The 25933-nt window shown below is 45.4% G+C and overlaps 2 protein-coding genes across 8 annotated transcripts in view; one reads left to right on the top strand and one right to left on the bottom strand.

Moving 5' to 3' along the window:
• Nucleotides 1–11293: 11293 nt before the first annotated feature.
• On the bottom strand, nucleotides 11294–16519 carry LOC139176386 (cuticle collagen 13-like). The gene is made up of 2 exons (XM_070768197.1): nucleotides 15371–16519; nucleotides 11294–13380 (listed from the first exon to the last, which is right to left on the bottom strand). The coding sequence occupies exon 1, from the start codon at nucleotides 15963–15965 to the stop codon at nucleotides 15390–15392; it is 576 nt and encodes a 191-aa protein (XP_070624298.1). The 5' UTR covers nucleotides 15966–16519; the 3' UTR covers nucleotides 11294–13380; nucleotides 15371–15389.
• The window catches only part of VPS13D (vacuolar protein sorting 13 homolog D), a 273597-nt gene continuing 263184 nt past the window's right edge, over nucleotides 15521–25933 (top strand). For 5 of the 7 annotated variants that reach the window (XM_070768193.1, XM_070768192.1, XM_070768191.1 and 2 more), the window contains exons 1-2: nucleotides 15521–15617; nucleotides 20429–20601. In XM_070768193.1, coding sequence (XP_070624294.1) covers nucleotides 20505–20601 — 97 coding nt within the window. In that variant the 5' untranslated portion in view covers nucleotides 15521–15617; nucleotides 20429–20504. Of the gene's footprint in view, nucleotides 15618–18589; nucleotides 18780–20428; nucleotides 20602–25933 lie in introns of those variants that run through there. The other 2 variants (XM_070768196.1, XM_070768190.1) reach the window with 2 other exon arrangements.

Raw genomic sequence — 25933 nt, 5'->3', positions numbered from 1 at the left:
TTTTAAGCTAAAGGTACATGCATATCAGGCAGTAGGCAGAGTCCAAGCTTTAGCAGTTCTAAGCCACTCACTTTCAGAAGGAGAAAGAAAGAAGAAAGGAAGGAAGGAAGGAAGCAAGTATAGGGGAGGATGTGGAGAAATTGGAACCCCTTTGCACTGCTGGTGGGAACTTAAAATGGTACGGTGCTAGGAAATACAGTATGGAAGTTTCTCAAAAAAACCCAACAACATAGAATTGCCATATGATCCAGTAATTCCAATTCTGGTTATATATCCAAAAGAACTGAAAACAGAGACTCATATGCCAGCGTTCATTGCAGCATTATTCACAATAGCCAAAAGGTGGCAGCAGACCAAGTGTCCACAGGTGGATGAGATATGATGGAGTATTGCTGCTGCTGCTAAGTCGCTTCAGTTGTGTCCGACTCTGTGCGACTCCATAGACGGAAGCCCACCAGGCTCCCCCGTTCCTGGGATTCTTCAGGCAAGAACACTGGAGTGGGTTGCCATTTCCTTCTCCAATGCATGAAAGTGAAAAGTGAAAGGGAAGTCGCTCAGTCGTGTCCAACTCTTAGTGACCCCATGGACTACAGCCTACCAGGCTCCTCCATCCATGGGATTTTCCAGGCAAGAGTACTGGAATGGGGTGCCATTGCCTTCTCTGATGATGGAGTATTATTCAGCATTAAAAAGGAAAGAAATTCTGACACGTGCTACAACATGGATGGACCTTGCAGAAATTATGCTAAGTGAAAGAAGTCTGTCACAAAAAGACAAATACTGTACGTAGGATTCCATTTATATGAGATACTTGTGTGTGTCTAAGTCGCTTCAGTCATGTCAGACTCCTTGTGACCCTATGGACTGTAGCCTGCCAGGCTCCTCTGTCTGTGGGGATTCTCCTGATGAGAATACTGAAGTGGGTTGCCATTCCCTCCTCCAGGGGATCTTCCCCACCCAGGGATCGAACCCATGTCTCCTGCGGCTCCTGATTTCCAGGCAGATTATTTACTGCTGAACCACCAGCGTGGAGAAGGCAATGGCACCCCATTCCAGTACTCTTGCCTGGAAAATCCCATGGACAGAGGAGCCTGGTAGGCTGCGGTCCATGGGGTCGCTGAGAGTCAGACACGACTGAGCGACTTCACTTTCACTTTTCACTTTCATGCACTGGAGAAGGAAATGGCAGCCCACTCCAGTGTTCTTGCCTGGAGAATCCCAGGGACGGGGGAGCCTGGTGGGCTGCCGTCTACCGGGTCGCACCGAGTCGGACACAACTGAAGCAACTTAGCAGCAGCAGCAGAGCCACCAGGGAAGCCCATGAGATAGCTAGCATAGTCCGATTCATAGGGATTGAAGTATGATGATGGTTGCCAGGGGCTAGAGGGAGAGGGGTATGGGAAATTGATGTTTACTGGGTACGTGTGTGCATGTGTGCTCAGTTGTGTCGGACTTTTTGCAACCCTATGGACTGTAGTCCGCCAGGCTCCTCTGTCCATTGAATTTTTCAGGCAAGAAATACTGGAGTGGGTGGCCATTTCCTACTCCAGGGGATCTTCCTTCCTGGGTACAGAATTTTCAATTTTGTAAGATGAAAAGAGTTAGGGAGGTGGATGGTGGTGATGATTGCCCAGCAAGGTGAATGGGCAGGCATACCTTGGAGACAGTGCAGATTTGATTCCAGACCACCATGATAAAATGAGTCACATGAATTTTTTGGTTTCCTAGAGTATATAAAAGTTGTGTTTGGACTATACTGTAGTTTATTAAGTGTACAATAGCATTATGCCTAAAAAAAACGATGGACACACCTTAATTAAAAAATACTTTATTGCTGGGACTTCCCTTGTGGCCTAGTGGCTAAGATCCTGCACTCCCAATTTGCTCCGTCAAATACCGGGTTCAATCTCTGGTCAGGAAACTAGATTCCACATGTTGAAACTAAAGATCCTGTGTGCCCAGTGAAGATGGAAGATCCCATGTACCACAACTAAGATGCAGCACAGCCAAATAAACAAATATTTTAAAAAATACTCTATTGCTAAAAATTTGAGCCTTTAGTGAGTTGTAATCTTTTTGCTGGTGGAAGGTCTTGCCTTGATGTTGATGGCTGCTGACTGATCTGGATGGTGGTTGCCTAAGGTTGAGTAGGCAATTTAAAAAAAGAAGATGACAATGGAGTTTGCTGCATTGATTGACTCTTCCTTTTATGGTCAGTTTCTCTCTAGCATACAAAACTGTTTGATAGCATTTTAGCCACAGTAGAAATTCTTTAAAAATTGGAGTCAATCCTATCAGACCCTACAGCTGCTCTATCAACTATGGTTATGTAAGAGTCTAAGCCCTTTGTTGAAATTTCAGTAATCTTCATATCATCTTCACCAGGAGTAGATTCCATCTCAAAAGACCACTTATTTGGCTCATCCATAAGAAGCAAGTCTTCATCCATTCAGGTTTCATCATGAGATTGCAGAAATTCACTCACATCTTCAGGCTCCACTTCTAATTCTAGTTCTTCTGTTACTTCTACCACATCTGCAGTTATTCCTCCATAGAAACCTCAGATCCCTTGAAGTCATCCATGAGCACTGGAATCAACTTCTTCCAAAGTCCTGTTAATGTTGATATCTTGACCTCGTCTTGTGAATCATGAAAGGTCTTAATGGCCTCTAGAATGGTGAATCCTTTCCAGATGGTTTCTTAGCTTATTTTGCCCAGATTCATCAGTGGACTTACTATCTATGGCAGCTAGAGCCTCACTTATTTCCAAAATAATAGGACTTGAAAGTTGAAATTACTCCTTGATCAGCAGGCCACAGAATAGGTGTTCTGTTAGCAGTCACGAAGACATTAATCTTCATCAGGGCTCGTGGGTGACCAGGTGCATTGTCAATGAGCAGTAATATCTGAAATGAATCTTTGTTTCTGAGCAAGAGACCTCAACATTGGGCTTAAAATATTCATAAACAATGTTTAAACACATGTGCTGTCTCCAAGCTTTGTTGATCTATTTATAGAACACAGGCAGAGTAGATTTAGCATAATTCTCACTGACTTTAGCCTAAAGTCATCAGTTATGTTAGCCGCTAACAAGAGAGTCCAGAGAAGGCAATGGCACCCCACTCCAGTACTCTTGCCTGGAAAATCCCATGGATGGAGGAGTCTGGTAGGCTGTGGTCCATGGGGTTGCTAAGAGTCAGACACGACTGAACGACTTCACTTTGACTTTTCACTTTCATGCATTGGAGAAGGAAATGGCAACCCACTCCAGTGTTCTTGCCTGGAGAATCCCAGGGGTGGGGGAGCCTGGTGGGCTGATGTCTATGGGGTCGCACAGAGTCTGACACGACTGAAGTGACTTAGCAGCAACAAGAGAGTCAGCCTCTCCTTTGAAGCTTTGAAGCCAGGCACTGACTTTTCCTCTCTAGCTATGAAAGTCCTAGATAACATCTTCTTTCAGTCCATCCATCCATCCATTTATCCTTCACATGTGCAGTCGCGTCTGACTCTTTTGTGATCCCATGGACTATAGCCAACTAGGCTCCTCTGTCCATGGGATTTTCCAGGCAAGAATACTGGAATGGGCTGCCGTTTCCTCCTTCAGGGGATCTTCCCGACCCAGGGATTGAACCTGTGTCTCCTGCATTGCAGGCACATTCTTTACCGATTGAGCCATCAGGGAAGCCCCTTCTTTCAATACAAGGTTTTTTCATCTGTGCTGATAATCTGTTGTCTAGTGTAGCCATCTTCATTTATTATCTTAGTTATATCCTCTGGGTAATTTGCTGCTTCACCTTGAACTTTTATGGTATAGCAATGGCTTCTTTCGGAGAAGGCAATGGCACCCCACTCCAGTACTCTTGCCTGGAAAATTCCATGGATGGAGGAGTCTGGTAGGCTGCGGTCCATGGGGTCGCTGAGTCGGGCACGACTGAGCGACTTCACTTTCACTTTTCACTTTCATGCATTGGAGAAGGAAATAGCAACCCACTCCGGTTTTCTTGCCTGGAGAATCCCAGGGACGGGGAAGCATGGTGGGCTGCCATCTCGGGGGTCGCACAGAGTTGACTGAAGCGACTTAGCAGCAGCAGCAGCAGCAGCAATGGCTTCTTTCTTCAACTTCATGGACCAGGCTCTGCTGCCTTAAACTTTTTTTCTGTAGCTTCCTCACCTCTCTCAGCCTTCCTAGAATTGATGAGAGTTGGGGCCATGCTCTGGGTTAGTCTTTGGCTTAAGGGAATGTTGTGGCTGGTTTGATCTTCTATCTAGACCACCAAAACTTTCTCCATTTCAGCAATAAAGCTGTTTCACTTTCTCCTCATTCTTGTATTCACTAGAGTAGCACTTTTCATTTCCTTTAAGTATGTTCCTTTGCATTCACAACTTGGCTAACTGGCACAGGAGGCCTACCTGCCTGTCTCAGCATTTGACATGACTTCTTCACTAAGCTTCATCATTTCTAGGTTCTGTTTTATAACAGAAGTGTGGGGCTTCCCCGATGGCTCATTGACCTGCCAATGCAGGAGATGCTGGAGATGCCAGTTCGATCCCCGTGTCAGAAAGATCCCCTGGAGAAGGAAATGGAAACCTACTCCAATATTCTTGCCTGGAAAATCCCATGGACAGAGGAGCCTGGCGGGCTGTAGTCCATGGGGTCACAAAAGAGTCAGACATGACTGAGGGACTAAGCATGGAGCACCAAGAGACATGTGACTCTTCCTTTCACTTGAACACTTAGAGGCCATTGTAGGGTTATTAACTGGCATGATTTCAATATTGTTGTGTCTTAAGGAATAGGGAGGCCCAGGGAGAGGGAGAGAGACGGGGGAGATATCTGGTCAGTGGAGCAGTCAGAACACACACAACATTAATTGCCATCTATACAGGCACAGCTTGTGATGCCCCCAAGAACTACCATAGTAACATCACAAATCACCTTTCACTATTACAAACATAATAATAATGAAAACATTTGAAATATTTAAAGAATTTTATTTTATATTTTTAGCTGCGCTGCATGGCTTGTGGGATCTTAGTTCCCCAACCAGGGTTTGAACCCAGGCCCTTGGCAGTGAAAGCATGGAGTCCTAACCACTGGACTGCCAGGGAATTCCCGAAGTATTTCAAGAATTATCCAAATGTGACACAGAGACATAAAATAAGCAAATGCTGTTGGGAAAATGGTATGGATAGACTTGTCGGACGCACAAGGTTGCCACAAATCTTCAATTTGTAAAAAATTCAGTATCTGTGAAGCGCAATAAAATGAAGTGCAATAAAATAAGGTTGCCACTGAGCTGTTCACTTAGAAATGATTACAATGGCAGATTTTATGTAATGTGCATTTCATTACAATTAAAAACAGCAAAAACCTTCTTGAAAACAATTCTCTCTCCAGTTACTGTCAGATTTCCCAGTTACTTCTTCTTCTTTTTTTTTTTTTTTTTAAAACAAAACAAAACAAAACAAACCCTGGAGAAGGAAATGGCAATCCACTCCAGTATTCTTGCCTGGAGAATCCCATGGACAGAGAAGCCTGGTGGGCTACAGTCCATGGGGTCACAAGAGTCAGATACAACTTAGTGACTAAAGCATCACCACCACCAGTAACAGCTTGCAAAAAAAATAAATAAATATGAAAATATAAAACTTGAACAACAACAACAAAAAAAGATTAAAAAAAATTGATTCAAACAATTGACTTTTAAAAAGGAAATTTTAACAAATACAAAAAATTTGGTAATATTTTCTCTGGCCACAATACAATTATGCTAGAAAAAAAAAAAAAAAAGACAGCTTGCAGACAAGCACGTCCAATAATACTGACTGATCTAAGGGCCTTCTGAATTTCAGCGCTCCACACAGTCCTTCCTTTGAGAAGGAAAAAAAAACTTACTCTTCTTAGTCCTCTCACTACATTATTACTATAGCAGCATATTTAAATACTTTATTGAAATATGACTGAAATAAACTACACATATTTAAAGTGGACAGTCTGAGCAGTTTTGACATATACGTACCCAGGAAAGCTTCTGGAGTAGGAAATGGCAACCCACTCCAGTATTCTTGCCTGGGAAATATGACAGGTAGAGGAACCTGGTGGGCTACAGTCCACAGGGCTGCAAAGAGTCGGAGACGACAGAGCATGTGAGCACAGGAAAGCATCCCATCAATCAAGATGGGGAGCAACCAATCATTCCTGAAAGTGTCATCCTATTTTGTTGTAATCCTTGCTTCTTGCCCACTTTGCTCCTAGACAACCACTAATCTACTTCCTGCCACTATAAATTAGTTCACATTTTCCAGAATTTAAATAGAATCATAGAGCATGTTCTTTTTTGTGTGTAATCTGGCTTCTTTCATTATGATTTTGAGTTCATCCATATTGCAACATTTATCAGTAGTTGATTTCCATTTTATTTTTGAGAACTATTCTGTTGTAGAATTCCACCATCATTTGTTTATCTATTCACCTGTTAATTGATATTTTTGTTGTTTACAATTTTTGGCTATTAAAATACACAGAATGCTGTAAAAAAAAAAAAAAACCTTTTGTTTTATACTGGACTATAGCTGATTAACAATGTTGTGAGTTTCAGTTGGACAGCAAAGGACTCAGCCATACATATACATATATCCATTCTCCCCAAAATTGTCCTCCCATCCAGGCTGCCACATAACATCGAGCAGAGTTCCCTGTGCTATACAATAGGTCCTGTTGGTTATCCACTTTAAATATTTCAGAGTGTACATGTCCATCCCAAAACCCCTAACTATCCTTTCTCCCCATCCTTTCCATTGGCAACTGTAAGCTCTCTAAGTTTGTGAGTCTCCTGTTTTGTAAATTCATTTGTATTATTTCTTTTTAGATTCCACATATAAGGGATATCATATGATATTTCTCCTTCTCTGACTTACTTCCCTCAGTATGACAATCTCTAGGTCCATCCACATTGCTATAAATGGCATTATTTCATTCTTTTTAATGGCTGAGTAATATTCCATTATATACATGTACCACATCTTCTTTATCCATTCCTCTGTCAATGGATATTTAGGTTGCTTCCATGTGTTCACCATCATAAACAGTTCCCAGTTACTCTTAACAGCAAGACATTGTTTATTGACAATATAGAAAATGTCTATTGACATTCACTGTCTCCAATTTATCTTCTCCCATTTTCTCTTGAGCTTATTCCATTGAAGCTGTGTCCATCTCATCACTAGAAATCTTAATGGCCAGGTTGTTGCTGACACTAACCCTGATGCTCAATTCACAGAGACTCTCAGGGCTCCTCTCACTTCCTCTGTGGGCAGCATTTGATCCAAGTGACCAGTTCCTTCCATGAAACATGCTCCTTGCCTGCTTCCAGGAGCACACGCTCCCTTGGCTTTCCTGTCATCCTTCTGCCTCCTTCGCTGCTCCCTCCTCGTCTCAACTCTTTGTATCTTCTCCATCTCCCACTCCCTCCCCTGCAAGCCCCACACAGCTTCACGGCTTTAAATACCACAAATGCATCCTGCCAGCTCCCAGAGTTTGAATGGATAAGTGTTTCCTGGGCTCCTACTTCATGGCAGGCTGAAGATGCTCTAGGTAGTGGAATACAGCACCTACTAAAGCAAAAGTTTGGGAAGAGAGACAATAAGAAAACACACACACAATACTCCTACAAAGATTAGGAGTATTAGATGTTTCTTAAGAGCATCTAATCTACTTTTTCTTTGCACCAGTCAGCATTCCAGGATAGAGCTCTTATTCCCACTCATGTTTTTTGAGTACTGCTCTTAAGTACAGGACACCTGGCTCATTAACTGTAGCTGGGCCATAATTAATGGGTAGCAGTGTTTTCTAAAACTGGATTCATGCACACATCCAAGCCACATTAAAATTTCAACGGAGAGAGGACTTCCTTGTGGTCTAGTGGTTGAGACTCAGTGTTTTCAGTGTGGGCGGTTTGGGTTCAACCCCCGGTTGGGGAACTAAGATCCCACATGCTATGTGGTACAGCCAAAATAATATAAAATAAAATAGCCTATTCCCAAACTTTCTTTAAAAATTTCAACTTAAAATCTCTACAAAGTCTTTTTCCTTTCTATCTGAAGAAAATGAAGCTGGTCACAGAGAATAGACAGATGGGGGGTTTCCACTGTCCTGCTAAGGTGGGCAACGGGCAAAGGGACTCATGAAAACTCATAGCCAGTACAGAGACAGGGCCAGACCAGTCTTTTGGAAAGACGTCTCCAGGTGTTGGGGGGAGCGGTAAGTGGAAAGTCCGGCTGTCAGGACTGGGATGCTAACCCTGTCCATGGCTCTCATGTCCTTTGGTTACTGGGAGGTAGGCTGATCCCTCCTAAAGTCCCCTGGTTCTGGCTACGTTGGGAAGATGACTAGGGAAGGGAAGATTGGAAGCAAAGACACCAGGGATGTTCTGGTTGTGTAACAGGGAAGAACAAATCTGATTCCTTAATTGGATCTGTTTCTTTAACTTATTTATTTTATTGCTTTTGCTGTAAGTTGAGAATGTTGCCTACTGAAATATACATGACAGCGCATTCTCAGGCTGTCATCTTTAATGGTATAACTCTTTTCCATTCATATAGAGATTAAAAAGTTGCAGAACATAAAATAACATTTGTCTCATTGGAGGTTTATAGGAACATTGTGACAGGACCTACACGGACAGCTGCAAGAACACAGGATTCCCGCACCAAGAGGTTTGCACCAACCAACCATACTCCCTCCCCTTTTAGTATAAAGGAGGCCTGAGCCTGAACTTGGGGAAGACAGTTCTTTGGGACACTAGTCCACCATCTTCTTGGTCTGCTGGCTTTCTGAATAATGTTGCTATTCCTTGCCCCAACAACTTGTCTCTCAATTTATTGGCTTGTTGTGCAATGAACACTATGAGCTTAGTCTGGGTAACTGTTGTTCTCCACCCTCTCCTCCAGTCCTTTTTCCACCCAGCTCTGTATCCTCTTCAGACTGAATCGCCAGACCCTTGCCTTCCAGCTTCCAGCAGGGTTTGCCCTTGTGAAGGCAGCAGCAGGAGCAGAGTGGGAGGACAGCACTGGCCCACTGTATTCCCTCCTCCACACACCTTTCCAGTGGCTTCTAACCGTATCCAGTCTCTCAGCTTGCTTTATGGCGCCACTCCCTCTCTGTCCCCACAGCTCCTCCCCCTGTACTTAGCTAGCTTCCTGGATTTTCTTACTGTTGCCCTCTGCTCTGCCAACTGCCCTTCCCTTAGTGTGCCCATGCCCTGTTCGCTTCCAAGGGGCACCACAGCCCTGACAGCTCTCACTGCACATTTCCCAGGCCTCCGCCATGCAGGAGCCTCCTAAGTTCCCATCCTGGGTTCAGTTTCACTCTCTACACAATGTGGGTAATAACAGGTGATGTGATATGAGAGGCATAAAGGAAAACTCTTCCCACATGTTGCCTCTACTCTCAATACTCCTGACATGGTCACCAAATGTGGGTTTTTTTCCCTCCCCTACACCAAAAAATTCAGTGACACCAGCTGGGTGTGCTACTGTTTAACTCAATTCCGACATTGTCTACAATGGGAAGTAATACTAGAGCTCACAGGTTAAGGGCTCCCTCCTACAAGACTGCCTTAATTTCACATACCAGTCACAGGTTCAGGTGTTACCTGTGCTTAAAAAAATTTTTGTTTTATTATTTACTTATTTTTATTTTTGGCTGCGCTGAGTCTTCGTTGCTGCGTGTGGGCTTTTCTCTAGTTGTGGTGCGTGGGCTTCTTGTTTCAGTGGCTTCTCTCGTTGCAGAGCATGAATTCTAGGTACACGGGCTTCAGTAGCTGTGGCACATGGGCTTAGTTGCCCCAAGGCATGTGGGAATCTTCCTGGATCAAGGACTGAACTGGTGTCCCCTGCACTGACAGGCAAATTCTTAACCACTGGACCACTAGGGAAGTTCCCCTGGAAGCTTTCTGAATCCCATCCTTTTGAGGTTTTATGGAGACTTCCTTAACAGGCATGCTGATTGAATCATTGGTCACTGGTGATTGATTCAACCTCTAGCCCCTCTTCCCAACCCAGAGGTAAGTGGTTGGAATTGAAAGTTCCAGCCCTCTAATCACATGGTTCATTTCCCTGGTAACCAGCCCCCATTCTTGGGGTCTTTCCAAAAGCCACCTACTGACAGAAACTTGGGTGTGACTGCAAGGGATTTGATATGAATAATAAGACACAGGTTTTGCCTTTATGGCTCTGGAGCTTTTTCAGAAGTGAGAACACAAGAACAGTTATTTGAACAAAAGATGCTCCATCACTCTTATCATTTAGGAAATTTCAAAGATTTCTGGAGTTGTGAGCCCAGGATGGAGGATGAAGATCAAATGTATATTTCTTATTATAAACCACAACATCACAGTGGGGAAATTTGAAGCAACTGAAGGCAGCCACCGGCCTGATGATTTAACTGATCAAAATGGGCCACGTGAAGCCCCTCCTGCCTCTTTCTTTAACCCAGATGGAACAAGTGCTTTCTCTAAAGTAGGGCCAGCGCGGATGGGAGGAAGAATCTTTTGGATTCCTCTCCATCTAGTTTGCATTCAGGCACTGTTGTTAGGGAGCACCTTGATGGACTAGCACAGAAGTCAAGAAGTCCAGAGTTGTGGGTGCTAGAAGTCCACCTTTCCAGGTGTGAATCTCGGTTCTGCCACTTTGTGTAACCTCAGGCAAATTAATAACCTTCTCTGTGCCTCACTCTCCTTACCTCTAAAATGGGGTTAAAATATCTCCGTCAGAATAAGGGATTACATGAACTACTATCTATAAAATACATGAGACTATGTCTGGCACATAGTAAGTGCTCAATAAATATTAGTTGTTGTTGTGTGTGTGTGTGTGTGTGTGCTGGGGATGCAACAGAATGCAAGGCAAGGAAGGTTTCTGCTAGAGCTGCCATGCTAGGTGGGGCTATGTGTAGAAATATGCGTGAGTGCTACGCCACTGGTGATTTTAAAAAGAAAAATAAAACAACATGGGAAACAGACAGAAGTAGGGGTGCTGCTAGTTTGCAAGGCGAGTTCAGGAAGGCTTCTCTGAGAAGCTGGTATTTGAGCTGAGGCTTTGGTGAAGGGAGGGACAGCAGCTGCTCCAAGTTCACACAGCAGGTTATAGGTGAAGCTAGGGTGCAATCCCAGGACTCTTTTTAATTACAATATTGTGATGGTTTTTGTTATACATCAACATAAATCAACCATAGGTATACATATGTCCCCTCCCTCTTGAACCCCCTCTCACCTCCCTCCCTGCCCCACCCCTCTAGGTTGTCACAGAGGCTTTGCGTTCCCTGCATCATACAGCCAGCTCCCACTGGCTATCTATTTTACATATAGACTCTTAACCTTTAGGTTTGCCCCAAGCAGCCCCCTGGCTTTCCAGACGCTACTCTACTTTCTGGTTTCTGAATATGGAACTCCAGGCAGGGCAGAGAAGTCCCTGGAGAGAGAGGAAATTCTAAAGAGCTGGTTATCAGGAGTCCCCTAAAGTAAACAAACTGTTTACCCAACTCAACTCCTCAGATGAGTATCAAGCCCAGCCGGCTCAGCGCCTCCTCTGCATGGCACAGATAATGGGTACCTTGCCTATCTCCCAGGGCAATTATAGAGATAAAATAACTGAAGCTCAGTTTCCCAACTCTCAGGCCAGGCCACACTCAGACCCTTGCCATCATTCAGGAAACAAACCCCAACATCTTCCCCTGACTCCTGAAGCCACCCTCCTGGCCGCACGTCTTGTCCCTAGGGTCCCAAAACTGTCCCACCCTCCCTGTCTGCACCCGATCTGGTCTAGATGATCTGGAGGTCAGGTGGGGAGGGGGCTTTATTGGGATGTACTGAGCAGGGCCTCTCAAATCTGCCTACCCCAGAAACCTGCCCCCTTGGACCAATATGCACCCCAGGGTCTAGCCCAGATGGTGATTAGGGGGCACCCCCATCTCCTGCAGTCCTTCACCTGTCACGTGTCTGAAACTTGCAGCTTTGGGGGCCACAGCATGGGTGGGGGACCATGGGAGGTCCTTCCCTGTGGCCAACACAACCCTTTCCCCTCTGCCAGGCCAACCTTTGACCGACCTCTCTGTTCCCTGGATCCCCCATAACAAGCAGAGGGTGGGTGGAGGGTGAGCTGCGGTCCTCATGCAGAAGGTTTCAGGCTGGCAGCAGAGTCCAGCATTGTCCTGTGGTCTCTCTGTGTGATCTTGAGTAAGTTCCTTCCCCTTCCTAATCCTCTGTTTCCCCTTCTGTACAATGTGGGCTTTAGACTAGCTCTATATTTCCAAACTCATCACTTGGGGAGCTGGGTCCTCCTCCAGACTCCCTGAATTTGTATCCCTAGGGGCCAGTTCTTTCCACTAAGACCTCCAGCTAAAACTGTACACCCCTCGATTCCACCTTGCTTCCCTGTATTCTTTCTTTGCTGCCTATCACCATCCCACCCCCTGCATGCTTTACGCTGACTTTGGTTTTTGTCTGTGTCTCTTCACCTGCTGGTATGTAATCTCCAGGAGGGCAGGGATATTTATCTATTTATTTGGTTGTGTGGGGTCTGTTACTGCACTCGGGCTTTCTCTAGTTGTGGTGAGCGGGGGGCTACTCTTCATTGCGGCACAAGGGCTTCTCATTGCGGTGATTTTTCTTGTTGCGGTGTATGGGTTCTAGGGCTCCTGGGCTTCAGTAGTGGTGGCACATAGGCTGAGTTGCCCAAGGTGTGTGGAAGCTTCCCTGACCAGGGATTGAACCTCATGTCCTCTGCATTGGCAGGCAGATCGTTAACCACTGGGCAACCAGGGAAGTCCCCACATGCGCTTTGATTTTCTCTTGTGTAAACACTCAGGACTGAGATGGCTGTGTGGTAAATGTATGGTGCGATGGATGACTCTCAGTGACACTGGCTGAAGGAATGGTGTCCTGGCATAAACTCCTCAGGTACAGCCACGTGTCTCTGGGCTGAAATATCTGGATCCTGAGATAAGTCCTGAGGGGTGCCTTCCTTTCTGCCTTCTGTGGAGTTTGGGGTTTTACACCAAACCTCAGCCTCTGAGGACACCCAGTGTTGAGATTCTGATGGGTTGACCCCACCTCACAGGAACCCAGGCTTTCCTTAGGAGTGAGTCAGCCCACAAGCACCTTCATTAGCTTAGCATCCTGAAGGTTGATAATTATTATGGTGAACAGATACCCGCAAACTTGCCAGCCTGCGTCCTGCATCTTCTGACTTTTTATAAGCCTGAGGTGTTCTTCCTGTCCTTCTGGTGATAATCCAAGATGAGTTGTTCATTTGTTCATTCATTCACGGCACCTTCATTGAATCCTTCCCGTGTTAGGCCAAATCTAGGTACTGAAGAAACATCTGTGAAAAAGACACAATTTCTGTTGTCAGGGAACATTTAGGGTGAGGGAAGAAAAGATGTAGGTCAGTCAGTTCAGTGGCTCAACTCTTTGCTACCCCGTGGACTGCAGCATACCAGGCTTCCCTGTCCATCACCAACTTCCAGAGCTTGCTCAAACTCATGTTCATGGAATCAGTGATGCCATCCAACCATTTCATCCTCTGTCACCCCCTTCTCCTCCCACCTTCAATCTTTCCCAGTATCAGGATCTTTTCCAATGTGTCAGTTCTTTGCATCAAGTGGCTAGAGTATTGAAGATTCAGCTTCAGCATCAGTCCTTCCAATGATATTCAGGACTGATTTCCTTTAAGTATAAACAAGTAAATAAAATAATCTCATTTCAAGCAGCATTAAATTTTGTGAAGATAATATAACAGGATAATGAATGAGGGGAACTTAAGATAGGACATCAGGAAAATCCTCTGAGATGAAATGTTTGAAGCAGAGTGGGCTATATGATTATTCAGAGTCGCCCTGTAGCCGTATACATCTCTTGAGCACTTGAAATGAAGCATTTATATTGTGATGTGCCGTAGTGTAAAATACACACAAGACTTAAAAAACTAATGTCTTTTTTTTTTGACAGCGGTTCTTTTTGTAAAAAAAAAATTATTTATTTATTTTGTTTTACCAGGTCTTAGTTGCAGCATGTGGGATTTTTAGTTGTGGCATGTGACTTAGTTGTGGCATTTGAGATCTAGTTCCCTGACAAGAAATCGAACCCAGAGCCCTTGCACTGGGAGTGCAGCCTTAGCCACTGGACTACCAGGGAAGTCCCCAAAACATCTTAATAATACTTTTCCTGTTAGTTATAGGTTGATCAGTCCTGAATATTCATTGGAAGGACTGATGTTGAGGCTGAAACTCCAATACTTTAGCCACCTGATGCAAAGAACTGACTCATTTTGAAAAGACCCTGATGCTGGGAAAGATTGAAGGAGGGAGGAGAAGGAAACGATAGAGGATGAGGTGGTTGGATGGTATTACTGGCTCAAAGGACATGAGTTTGAGTAAACTCTGGGAACTGGTGATGGACAGGGAGGCCTGGAGTGTTGCAGTCCATGGGGTCTCAAAGAGTCGGACACAACTAAGCAACTGAACTGAACCGAACAGGTTGAGATGACATGTTGGATTAAATAAAATATATTATTTCACCTTTTAGTTTTCCCTTTAAAAAATGTACCAACTAAGTAAATTTAGTATGCAGTTTAGCATCGAAGAATTGATGCTTTCGAACTGTGGTGCTAGAGAAGACTCTTGAGAGTCCCTTGGACTGCAAGGAGATCAAACCAGTCAATCTTAAAGGAAATCAACCCTGAATACTCACTGCAAGGACTGATGCTGAAGCTGAAGCTCCAATACTTTGGAGCTGATGTGAAAAGCCGACTCATTAGCAAAGACCCGGATACCGGGAAAGATTGAAGGCCAAAGGAGAAGAGGGGTGGCAGAGGATCAGATGGTTGGATGGCATCACTAACTCAATGGACATGAGTTTGAGCAAACTCTGGGAGATAGTGGAGGACAGAGCTGCCTGGCATTCTGCAGTCCATGGGGCTGCAAAGAATTGGACACGACTTCACAACTGAACAACGACAACTGCATTATACTCCCACTGGACAGCAATGGTTTCTGTAAAAGCATCCTAAGCAGAGAGATGTGAAATCAAAGGTCCTAAGGCAGGAACTGGAGGATGCTGGGGCAGAGCGGGCCCAGGAAAGAGTAGCAAAAATCGGAGTGGAACAAATTCAGTAGGATCTTGGTTTCAGCTCTCTGAGGAATGGGTTTTACTTTAGGTGTAGTGGGGAAGCAGTTTCAAGCAGGCAAGTGGCAAAGTCTGAAGTACGTTTTAACAGACCCCTGGACTGCTAAGTGCCGAACCGACCGCAGGCCAGTCTGTCCTAAATATTATCATCTCAACCTGTAGCCTTCCCCCGGACTCGGTTTACCCACATGCTGTAAAATGAGGCTGTTATGGCCTTTGTCCCCATTCTGCTCCAGCCCCTGCAAACTCTGGAGGGAGCGGCCGGCGGCGCCTCCTCGATGACTCGGCGCTCGGCTGGCCAGGCGCCGGCGAGTCGCTCGCTCGATTGGTCGGGTCGGGGCAGGCCTGAGTGCGGCCGGCCAGCGCCATTGAGGAGCCGCGGAGAGGAAGCGCCGCGCAGTGCCGGGCTGGGGCGGGCGGTCCGGACACCGACAGGTACGGGCCGAGGCGGGGCGGCGCCGGGCGGCGAGCAGGGCCGGGGGACTCAGGGCGGGCGTGGACCCGCGGTCGGCTGCTCGGGATCTGCTTCAGACCTAGAGGCCCGGGCCTGCCCGCGGGGAGCGCGGCGCGGGGAGCCTGGGGACCCCACCGTCGGGCCCTCCGAGCTCCTCGGTGAAGTCCTGGGGCGTCCGAGCCCCCGACATCCCCGAGCGCCCCGCCCTCATCGGGACCCTCGCTTCCGAGCCTCTGCGGGCACCCTAGCCACACGCTCGGAAGTCCTGAGCTTCTCGGGACTCCGGCGTCCGTGTCCTGGGGAGTGCGAGCCCCCGCCAGACCCTGCATCCTCTCCAGGGTCGGGGAAGCTTGGTGCCCGGGGATGAAGAGGGTGTCAACCCGCGTCTCCCCGCTGGAGCTTTGGTCTCCACACGAGAGCCCAGTGTATGAGCCTCGCTACCTGTTCCTAAGAAGGATCTCCAGTCAGGGTTCTAGAGTGTCTTAACCACCCCCTTCTCCAGCCTTTGGGGTCACGGTCTGGGCTGCGGACATCAGGCCTCAAACCTCTTTGCCCCTCGCCCTCCGGGGTCATGCCCTGGCTGAGCCCCTCCTTCCCGGGGCTTGGGGACACCTGGACCTGTTCCCTCCTGGCTCTATCTGGTACGTGGGGTCTCCGTCCCCTAGAGCAGGGCGTAGGGTTCTGAGCAGAGGGGAGGCGCACGGTCTGGAGGGAGCGTCGCCTCCTGGGTTGTTTCCTTCCTGCGGGGCCTGGCTCCCCGGGCCTGGCTCCCGCCCCTCTCCTGCCGCTGGTCTCCGAGCTCCTTGTGCCGGCAATCCTCCGCCCCGCCGCCTCCGCTCCTGTCGCCAGCCCTTCCTACTTAGGACTCCAGCCGCCCCTCAAGGGAGGGGCCTGGCTCAAGGTCATGGCCAGCTGTCTGCCCGCCGGTGGGCTGAGCACTGATCTCCAGTGTCACCTGCCCCACCAATTAGGGGAGGCCAGGTGGGGGTTAGTGCCAAGCAGCTGCGGAGAAGTCCTGATGGACAGGAGTGTAAGCACTTTGGGATTCTGGCCAGCCTGGGGGCCCTTCCTGACACCGGATTCCTTAAGGGAATCCTTGAAGTGGCCTCAAGCCTGGTTTAGATGCTTAGCAGAGTTAATGGATGCCGTCTGGCTTGGGCCTTAACCTATTGCCCAGGGCGTTTTATAGTGCCTCTCACCCCATCTTCTTTTAATCTGGGCTTTGCCTTCCTCCACCTTCAGGAGAAGTAGATCTTGTGTACAAACTGATAGTTGTTTCCCTTTATTCCTACTCAGAGAGTACTTGTAGTTGGCACTTTAGAGTTTGTTGGCATTTACGGCCAGAATCAATGGCAGTTACTTCAAAAATCAAGAGTACTCCGGCTTTGGCTCTTTGTTTAAATGTGTTTGGAGTTTGCATAGTAAGACTAGATTAGTCAGATTCATGTTTTGTTTTCAAAGATTTACTCGTTTAAAGTTATAATGAAGTGTTTCCTTTATTCTTATTTTAAGAAATTTGTTCTTGTAATCTCTTCTTTAAATAAATGTACCCCATAATTTTTAGCAGATTCGTAATTTTACATAAAATGTGCTTTACAAAAGATCTTTGGAAAGAAATTAGTGTTCCCAGGTGGCTCAGTAATAAAGAATCTGCCTACCAGTGAAGGAGACTAAAGAGACTCGGCTTTGATCCCTGAATCAGGAAGATCCCCTGAAGTAGGAAATGGCAGCCCACTCCAGTATTCTGGCCTGGAAAATCTCATGGACAGAGGGGCCTGGTGGGGCTGCAGTCCATGGGGTCACAAAAGAGTCAGACATGACTTAGCAGCTAAACAACAACAAAGCACTTATTTTCTTATATGTTTTTACTGTCATTGTCGACAAATAAGAGTTAATTTAATCTGGAAGTGCAGAACACTGTTGACGAATAAAAAACAATTTTTCCTGCAGGTTAACTCTTAAAGAGCTTTGTGTTTGGGGGGTTTTGGTGGGTGGAGGCCTCTCAGTTGGCCTAAGAGTGTCTTCTGGCACTAAGATGAATCACTGGAGGTGGGGCAGAGTGCTTGGAAAGGATTCAGAAAGGGCCAGTTCCAAGTGGGATGCCTGCCACAGCAAACCTGGAGCGGCAGGCTTGGTGGGTTAGTGTCCCACATGCTTGGCTCAGACCAAGATGTGGAGCCCACATCTAACTGGGATCTGCTGCTGCTGCTGCTAAGTTGCTTCAGTCGAGTCTGACTCTTTGCGACCCCATAGATGGCAGCCCACCAGGCTCCGCCGTCCCTGGGATTCTCCAGGCAAGAACACTGGAGTGGGTTGCCGTTTCCTTCTCCAATGCATGACAGTGAAAAGTGAAAGTGAAGTCACTTAGTTGTGTCCGACTCTTAACAATCCCGTGGACTGCAGCCTACCAGGCTCCTCCGTCCATGGGATTTTCCAGGCAAGAGTACTGGAGTGGGGTGCCATTGCCTTCTCCGAACTGGGATCTACTAGCTGAGAAATCTTGATACCCGTTTAAACTTTTGTGTCTCAAGTTCCCTATGTTAATTTTATGGAATACTAAAAATAATTTATTTTTTGTAATGCTAAGGGACACCAGTCATTATGGTGGACAGTAATAAATCAGTACTGGATGTGAATACTATAGCTGGAACCAGAAGATTTCTGGTGTTTGTAGTTACTGAGTAAGGTATTGTATCAGCATCAGCTGGTGTCCAAATACCAGTAATGCAGTTCTAGGACATTTAAGAACAGTGATAAACCACTGCTGTCTCCCTTCCACTTATATCATTTTACAAATGATCCTGATAAACAAATTTGCAAAATTGATTTCAGGAAGGTTTAAGAGGATCATTGCAGAATATGAAGTTCGTTGATACAATCTCTTAGGCCATTTTTCTTTTTTTTGACTGTGTTGGATCTTCGTTGGACTTCTCAGGTGGCACTAGTGGTCAAGAACCCACCTGCCAGTGCAGGAGACATAAGAAACTTGGGTTTGATCCCTGGGTGAGGAAGATCCCCTGGAGGAAGAAATGACAATCCAGTCCGGTGTTCTTGCCTGGAGAATCCCATGGACAGAGGAGCCTGGCAGGCTACAGTCCGTGGGGTTGCAAAGAGCTGGACATGACTGAGGCAACTTAACACACGTGGGTCTTCATTGCTTTTCTTGGGCTTTCTCTAGTTGTGGGGAGTTGGGGGCTACTCTTCATTGCAGTGTGAGCGCTCCTCCTTGTGGTGGCTTCAGTTGTTGAGCACAGATTCTAGGGTGTGGCAATTCAGTAGTTGTAGCACGGGCTTAGTTGCCCTGAGGCATGTGGGATCTTCCTGGACCAAGGTTTGAACCTGTGTCTTCTGCATTGGCAGACTCCCATCCAATGTGCCACCCGGGAAGTCCCTCTTGAGCCATTTTTGACAGGGTTTCTCATCCTTGGTACTGTTGGCATATTGGGCTGGATAATTCTTTGCTGTGAAGGGCTATCTTGTGCATTGTGGGGAGTTCAGCAACTTCCATGGCCCGTCTCCTCTCACAGGGTACCAGTGGCAAAATTCCAGCCCCGCCCCCGCCCCCTGCCCCAGCCCCCAGTCATAATATTCAGAAATATCTCTAGATGTTGCCAGGTCACATATGGATAGAACCTCTGATCAGGACAGCCTAATGCCCAGGTCAGTCACCAAAAGCAATCAGTTTAATGATCAGTTACATCAAAAAGATGCACAACTTTGAATTGTAGGTAATTTTTGGTTAATTTATAAGTGACCATTCTTTGCAGCTGCATCAGTATGTAATGTATTGGTTTGGCCCTCCATTTCCTAGTGGTGGCATCTTAACAGTGCTTCCCATCCATCATTCTTTTTTTTATATTGAAGTTAGTTTCAGGTGTGCAGCAAAGTGATTCAGTTCTAAATATATATATTTCAGGTTTATTTTCCTTTATAGGTTATTATACAATATCGAATATTGTTCCCTATGTTACACAGTAGATCATTGTTGTTTAAATCTATTTTATATATAGTAGTGTGTGTCTGCTAATCCCATACTCCTAATTTATCCCTCCCTTCTTCCCCCTTTAGTAACTGTAAGTTTATTTTATATGTCTGTGAGTCTGTTTCTGTTGTATATATAGATTCATTTGTATTATTTTTTTAGATTTCACATATAAATGATATCATATAGTATTTGTGTTTCTTTGTCTGACTTCACCTAGTTTGATATTCTCTAGGTCCATGCATGTTGCTGCAAATAGCAATATTTTCCTTCTTTTTAAAAAATATTTATTCATTTGGCTTCATCATGTTTTATGGCACATGGCGTCTCCCTTGTGTTGTTCGGGGTCTCTTGTTGAGACATGTGGACTTTGTAGTTGTGGTGTATGGGCTCAGTAGTTGTGGCTTGGGGACTCCAGAGCACGTGGGCTTCAGCAGTTGTAGCATGTGGGCTTAATTGCTCTGAGGAATGTGGGGTCTTAGTTCCCTGACCAGGAATTGAACCTGGGTCCCCTGCATTGCTTAACCTCTAGACCACCAGAGAAGTCCCTTTCCTTCTTTTCTTTATGGCTGAGTAGTATTCCATTGTATATGTAAACCACACCTTCTTTATCCAGTCATCTGTTGACAATACTTGCGTTGCTTTCATCTCTTGGCTATTGTAAATGGTGGTGCTGTGAACATTCACCCCATCTTTTCTTAAATCTGTGCTTTGTATCCATCTACTTTCAGGACAGATAGAGTAGGATATCATCTTGGAAAAATTGGTTTTTCTGTTCATTTCTTTTTTTTTTTTTTTCTTCTTCCATAGATTCTTCTGTGACCATGAGAGAGAGAAATAAAGAATAATCCATGAGTTTTAAACACCTTGTCTTGAGGATATAGTCATGTTGGAAGGTCTTGTAGCCTGGGTTCTTAATACCTACCTGGGGAAATATGTCAATAACCTGAACACTGACCAGCTCTCCGTCGCGCTTTTGAAAGGTGAGTGAGTATATGTGTCTCTTTTTGGTGAACTGTGCTTTGCAGATTGGATATCTATTTTTTATATTCTTTTTATTGTATTGAGAATAATAAACCTTAATGGCCAGACAGCTTTGTTACAAATATGTGCAAAAGAAAATAATGTTCCCCCATAGGACACCGATTATTATTATTATAGAGTAACTTAAGTAGGTAGCTGTATTGTCATAGAGTTTAGGGAAATATTACATAATAATAATAATTTTAAAAAGACCATACTACTGGTGACTATGCTTTGCCCCAGTTAATGTTTTTAGTTTTATAGGGCTTTATGGAAGCAGCCAGGATGTAGTGACAGTGGTACTTCAGCTTCAAATCCTGCTGTTACTTGTTAGCTATATGAACAAGTCATTGCAGTTCTGAGCCTCAGTTTCTTTCGATTAGTGGGCAGTATACCTCTATGGGTTGCTGTAAGGATCAAGTGGAGTGGCCTTTGAAGCTCCTTTCCTGCTGGTGTGTAATAGATACCCACATGTTACTGTAGGGTCTTCCGACAGAGTTTATGGGATCTGTCTTGCTGACTAGTAAAATACCTAAAGCTTGAGACATTTTCACCTTGACAAGGCTATACTTCCTAAATACAGCCCAGTGGTTTGATGAGGGGATTGGGAAATCCTTCCTTGCCTTAAGTTCTCTTTGCTCAACTCAAAGTGGAACCCTGTAACACGTCTAGGAAAAGAAAGAAGATCAAATCAGTTTGCAAACATGTAGAATCTTAGAAAGGGGAAAGGGGGCCTCAAACATAGTGGAAACCTCCTGGGCTTCCTTGGGAGTGTGAGTTTTGGCAAGTGTACTGGGGCAGGTTAGGGAGGCTGGCCATGAAGCAGATGTGCGGACAGCCTGAGCACAGGTGCAGTGATTTACTGTTCCCAGAAGCAGCATTCTCCAGGGTTTCCTGACCCACCCAAGCCAGGGGAAGGGTCACGGCAGTGATAGGCCACAGGGAGCTCGCAGGGTTGCACCTCCCTGCTCCCTTCCTTTCATTGGAAACAGCAGTGGCTTCTTTCCTCTTCTTTTTTTTTCCTCTGCACTTTCCTGGACGGGAGCTTCTTGATGGGAAGTAAAAGTGACCTGTTGCCCAGGAAAGGGCTGTGTTTAAAGTATAATAGTAGTGTCGAGTTTATATCTTTGGTCACGTATTGAAGTTCTCAGACACACTGTGAAGCTAACGGGATGAACGGAGGGTAGGTTACTGGGCCCAGAAGGAGCCCTGCAAACCACAACATTGCTGACAACAGAGCTGGCTTTCTCAAGAGGGATGTGGTAAGAAGGATGTTTGCTAAAGAAATTAATGAATAGAAATTGGTACCTGATCAGTTATGGCGTCTCCACTGATAATAGACTTTGAACCTCAGCAATTTTATTTATTTATTTTTTAAAGTTATTATTCCTTATTTATTTTGGCTGTGCCAGGTATTAGTTGCAGCATATGAGCTCTTAGTTGTGGCATGTGGGATCTAGTTCCCTGACTAGGGATTGAACCCGGGCCCCCTGCATTGGGAGCATGGAGTCTTAGCCCCTGGACCACCAGGCAAGTCCCTGAAATGGATTCAGCCTGCATGTGGACTGTGCATGAAAGGGTGCTTGACCAAGTAGCCAGGTGTGCACTGGGTGGGGAGGGGGGCAGCCTCAGTGGATCACCTGGTCTCTGTGATCTCTGGACTAGGTCCTAGCACCCCTCCATCCTGATTCTGACTCTGTTCTGACTCTGATTCAAGGACTCTGACTTCCATGAGATGTGGGGGATGGGATGGAGCTGGGCTGGGCTGGACTCTAACCCGCTGCCTTCTAGTATACAGAGCGGACATACTTGTCCTGCAGGAATGTCCACCTTGATCCCACACAGCGCCTTCCACAATGGATAGATCTCCCATTTATCCTTTTGCCAAGCAAGCTGCTACATTTGACATCCATCTGTCTTTGTTTCATTTTTTTTTTTTTAATTAAAAAAAATCCAGACCATAAGACACACCCACTACCCAGAATTGACCAATGTTAACAACCAGGTCCACCCTCCTTCTCTCTGACCTTCGATCCTAACATTTGACCTTCTGTCCTCCTGGCTGGTCCTGAACATGCAAAACACCTGGATCACTTTTCCTCTGGATGCCTGTGTGACTCTGCCCTCACTCTGGTCCAGTCTGCTCAAATGCCACCTCCTCAGAGATGCTTCTCTGACCCTCCTAGCTAAAGTTGCATTTTTTAAGAAATTTTTTAATTTGCTTATTTGGCTGTGCTGGATCTTATTTGTGTCATGCAGAATGTTCTGTCCTCATTGCGCCAGGCAAAATCTTTAGTTGCAGTATGTGGGATCTAGTTCCCAGACCAAGGATTGAGTGCGGGCCCCCTGCATTGGAAACTCGGAGTCTCAACCACAGACCATCAGGGAAGTCCCTCTAATCTCAGCAATTTCAGACAGAATATATCTTGTAAGGACAACTGTGGGTATCTTTGAAGCTTTCTGCCCCCTTTCTGTGCCTATCTTTTCTTAAAGAGTGTTCTCTATGGCTTTTAACAAGCCTACGGAGTTTGAGGAATGTGTCTCTGCAGAATAGAAACATGCTTTTTCTTTTGTAACTGATGTAGTTACTCTATGTTTATGGATCTGGAGCTTGCCATGGTGCTTGGCTGAAAAGTTTTAGAGCATCACAGTGCACTGAGAGAATGGCTTTGTAAAGGAGTTGAAAACTTTTTTGTTGATCTTGATGACATGATTAAGGAGGGTTTGGGGGCAGAGAATATGAGAGAAGAATGAGAGTGTTATTTCAGTTTGTCTAGAGATATTTACCCGACCAGTAATGCTGAAGATCATGATCATCAGATCATGAACTCCTTATTGCCAAATTCAGACTTAAATTGAAGAAAGTGGGGAAAACCACTAGACCATTCATGTATGACCTAAATCAAATCCCTTATGATTATACAGTGGAAGTGAGAAATAGATTTCAGGGACTAGATCTGATAGACAGAGTGCCTGATGAACTATGGACTGAGGTTGGTGACATTGTACAGGAGACAGGGATCAGGACCATCTCCAAGAAAAAGAAATGCAAAAAAGCAGAATGGCTGTCTGAGGAGGCCTTACAAATAGCTATGAAAAGAAGAGAAGTGAAAAGCAAAGGAGAAAAGGAAAATACCCATTTGAATGCAGAGTTCCAAAGAATAGCAAGGAGAGATAAGAAAGCCTTCCTCAGTGATCAATGCAAAGAAATAGAGGAAAACAATAGAATGGGAAAGACTAGAGACCTCTTCAAGAAAATTAGAGATTCCAAGGGAACATTTCATGCAAAGATGGGTTTATTAATAAAGGAAAGAAATGGTATGGACCTAACAGAAGCAGAAGATATTAAGAAGAGGTGGCAAGAATACACTCAAGAACTGTACAAAAAAGATCTTCACAACCCAGTTAATCACGATGGTGTGATTATTCACTTAGAACCAGACATCCTGGAATGTGCAGTCAAGTGGGCCTTAGGAAGCTTCACTACGAACAAAGCTAGTAGAAGTGATGGAATCCCAGTTGAGCTATTTCAAATCCTGAAAGATGATGCTGTGAAAGTGCTGCACTCATATGTCAGCGAATTTGGAAAACTCAGCAGTGGCCACAGGACTGGAAAAAGGTCAGTTTTCATTCCAATCCCAAAGAAAGGAAATGCCAAAGAATGCTCAAACTACTGCACAATTGCACTCACCTCATACACTAGTAAAGTAATGCTCAAAAGTCTTCAGGCCAGGCTTCAGTAATACGTGAACCGTGAACTTCCTGATGTTCAAGCTTGTTTTAGAAAAGGCAGAGGAACCAGAGATCAAATTGCCAACATCCGCTGGATCATGGAAAAAGCAAGAGAGTTCCAGAAAAACATCTATTTCTGCTTTATTGACTATGTCAAAGCCTTTGACTGTGTGGATCACAACAAACTGTGGAAAATTCTTCAAGAGATGGGAATACCAGACCACCTGACCTGCTTCTTTAGAAATCTGTATGCAGGTCAGGAAGCAACAGTTAGAACTGGACATGGAACAACAGACTGGTTCCAAATAGGAAAAGCAGTATGTCAAGGCTGTGTATTGTCACCCTGCTTATTTAACTTATATCCAGAGTACATCATGAGAAATGCTGGGCTGGAAGAAGCACAAGCTGGTATCACAATTGCTGGGAGAAATGTCAGTAACCTCAGATATGCAGATAACACCACTGTTATGGCAGAAAGCAGAGAAGAACTAAAGAGCCTCTTGATGAAAGTGAAAGAGGAGAGTGAAAAAGTTGGCCTAAAGCTCAACATTGAGAAAACTAAGGTCCCATCACTTCATGGAAAATAGATGGGGAAACAGTGGCAGACTTTATTTTTTTGGGCTCGAAAATCACTGCAGATGGTGATTGCAGCCATGAAATTAAAAAGAGGCTTACTCCTTGGAAGGAAAGTTATGACCAACCTGCTGCTGCCAAGTCACTTCAGTCATGTCCAACTCTGTGCGACCCCATGACGGCAGCCCATCAGGCTCCGCCGTCCCTGGGATTCTCCAGGCAAGAACACTGGAGTGGGTTGCCATTTCCTTCTCCAGTGCATGAAAATGAAAAGTGAAAGTGAAGTCACTCAGTCATGTCCAACTCTTAGTGACCCCATGGACTGGAGCCCAGCAGGCTCCTCTGTACATGGGATTTTCCAGGCAAGAGTACGGAGTGAGGTGCCATTGCCTTCTCCTAGATAGCATATTAAAAAGCAGAGATATTACTTTGCTGACAAAGGTCCGTCTAGTCAAAGCTATGGTTTTTCCAATGGTCATGTATGGATGTGAGAGTTGGACTATAAAGAAAGCTGAGTGCTGAAGAATTGATGCTTTTGAACTGTAGTATTGGAGAAGACCCTTTAGAGTCCCTTGGACAGCAAGGAGATCCAACCAGTTCATCCCAAAGGAAATCAGTCCTGAATATTCATTGGAAGAACTGATGTTGAAGCTGAAACTCTGGCCACCTGATGCGAAGAACTGACTCATTTGAAAAGATCCTGATGCTGGGAAAGATTGAAGGCAGGAGGAGAAGGGGACGAGAGAGGATGAGATGGTTGGATGGCATCACCAACTCAATGGACATGAGTTTGAGTAAACTCCAGGAGTTGGTGATGGACAGGGAGGCCTGACGTGCTGCAGACCATGGGGTCGCAAAGAGTTGGACACGACTGAGCAACTGAATTGAACTGAGAGATATTTACAGTACTTTGGGAGATGCAAAGGAGACTGAAATAGTTGTCAAGCATATGAATTTTGTAGTCAGACTGGGTTTGAATCCCAGTTC

This window comes from Bos indicus, chromosome 16, assembly GCF_029378745.1.
Source record: "Bos indicus isolate NIAB-ARS_2022 breed Sahiwal x Tharparkar chromosome 16, NIAB-ARS_B.indTharparkar_mat_pri_1.0, whole genome shotgun sequence".
NCBI classification, from domain to species: Eukaryota; Metazoa; Chordata; class Mammalia; order Artiodactyla; family Bovidae; genus Bos; species Bos indicus.
The sequence above is the reverse complement of the archived record's forward strand: the minus strand, read 5'-3'. Positions and strand labels throughout refer to the sequence as shown.

Bases quoted from the DNA above. Each gene is read 5' to 3' on its own strand.
- LOC139176386 (XM_070768197.1), bottom strand. From the start codon at position 15,965: ATGCAGGGTCTGGCGGGGGCTCGCACTCCCCAGGACACGGACGCCGGA.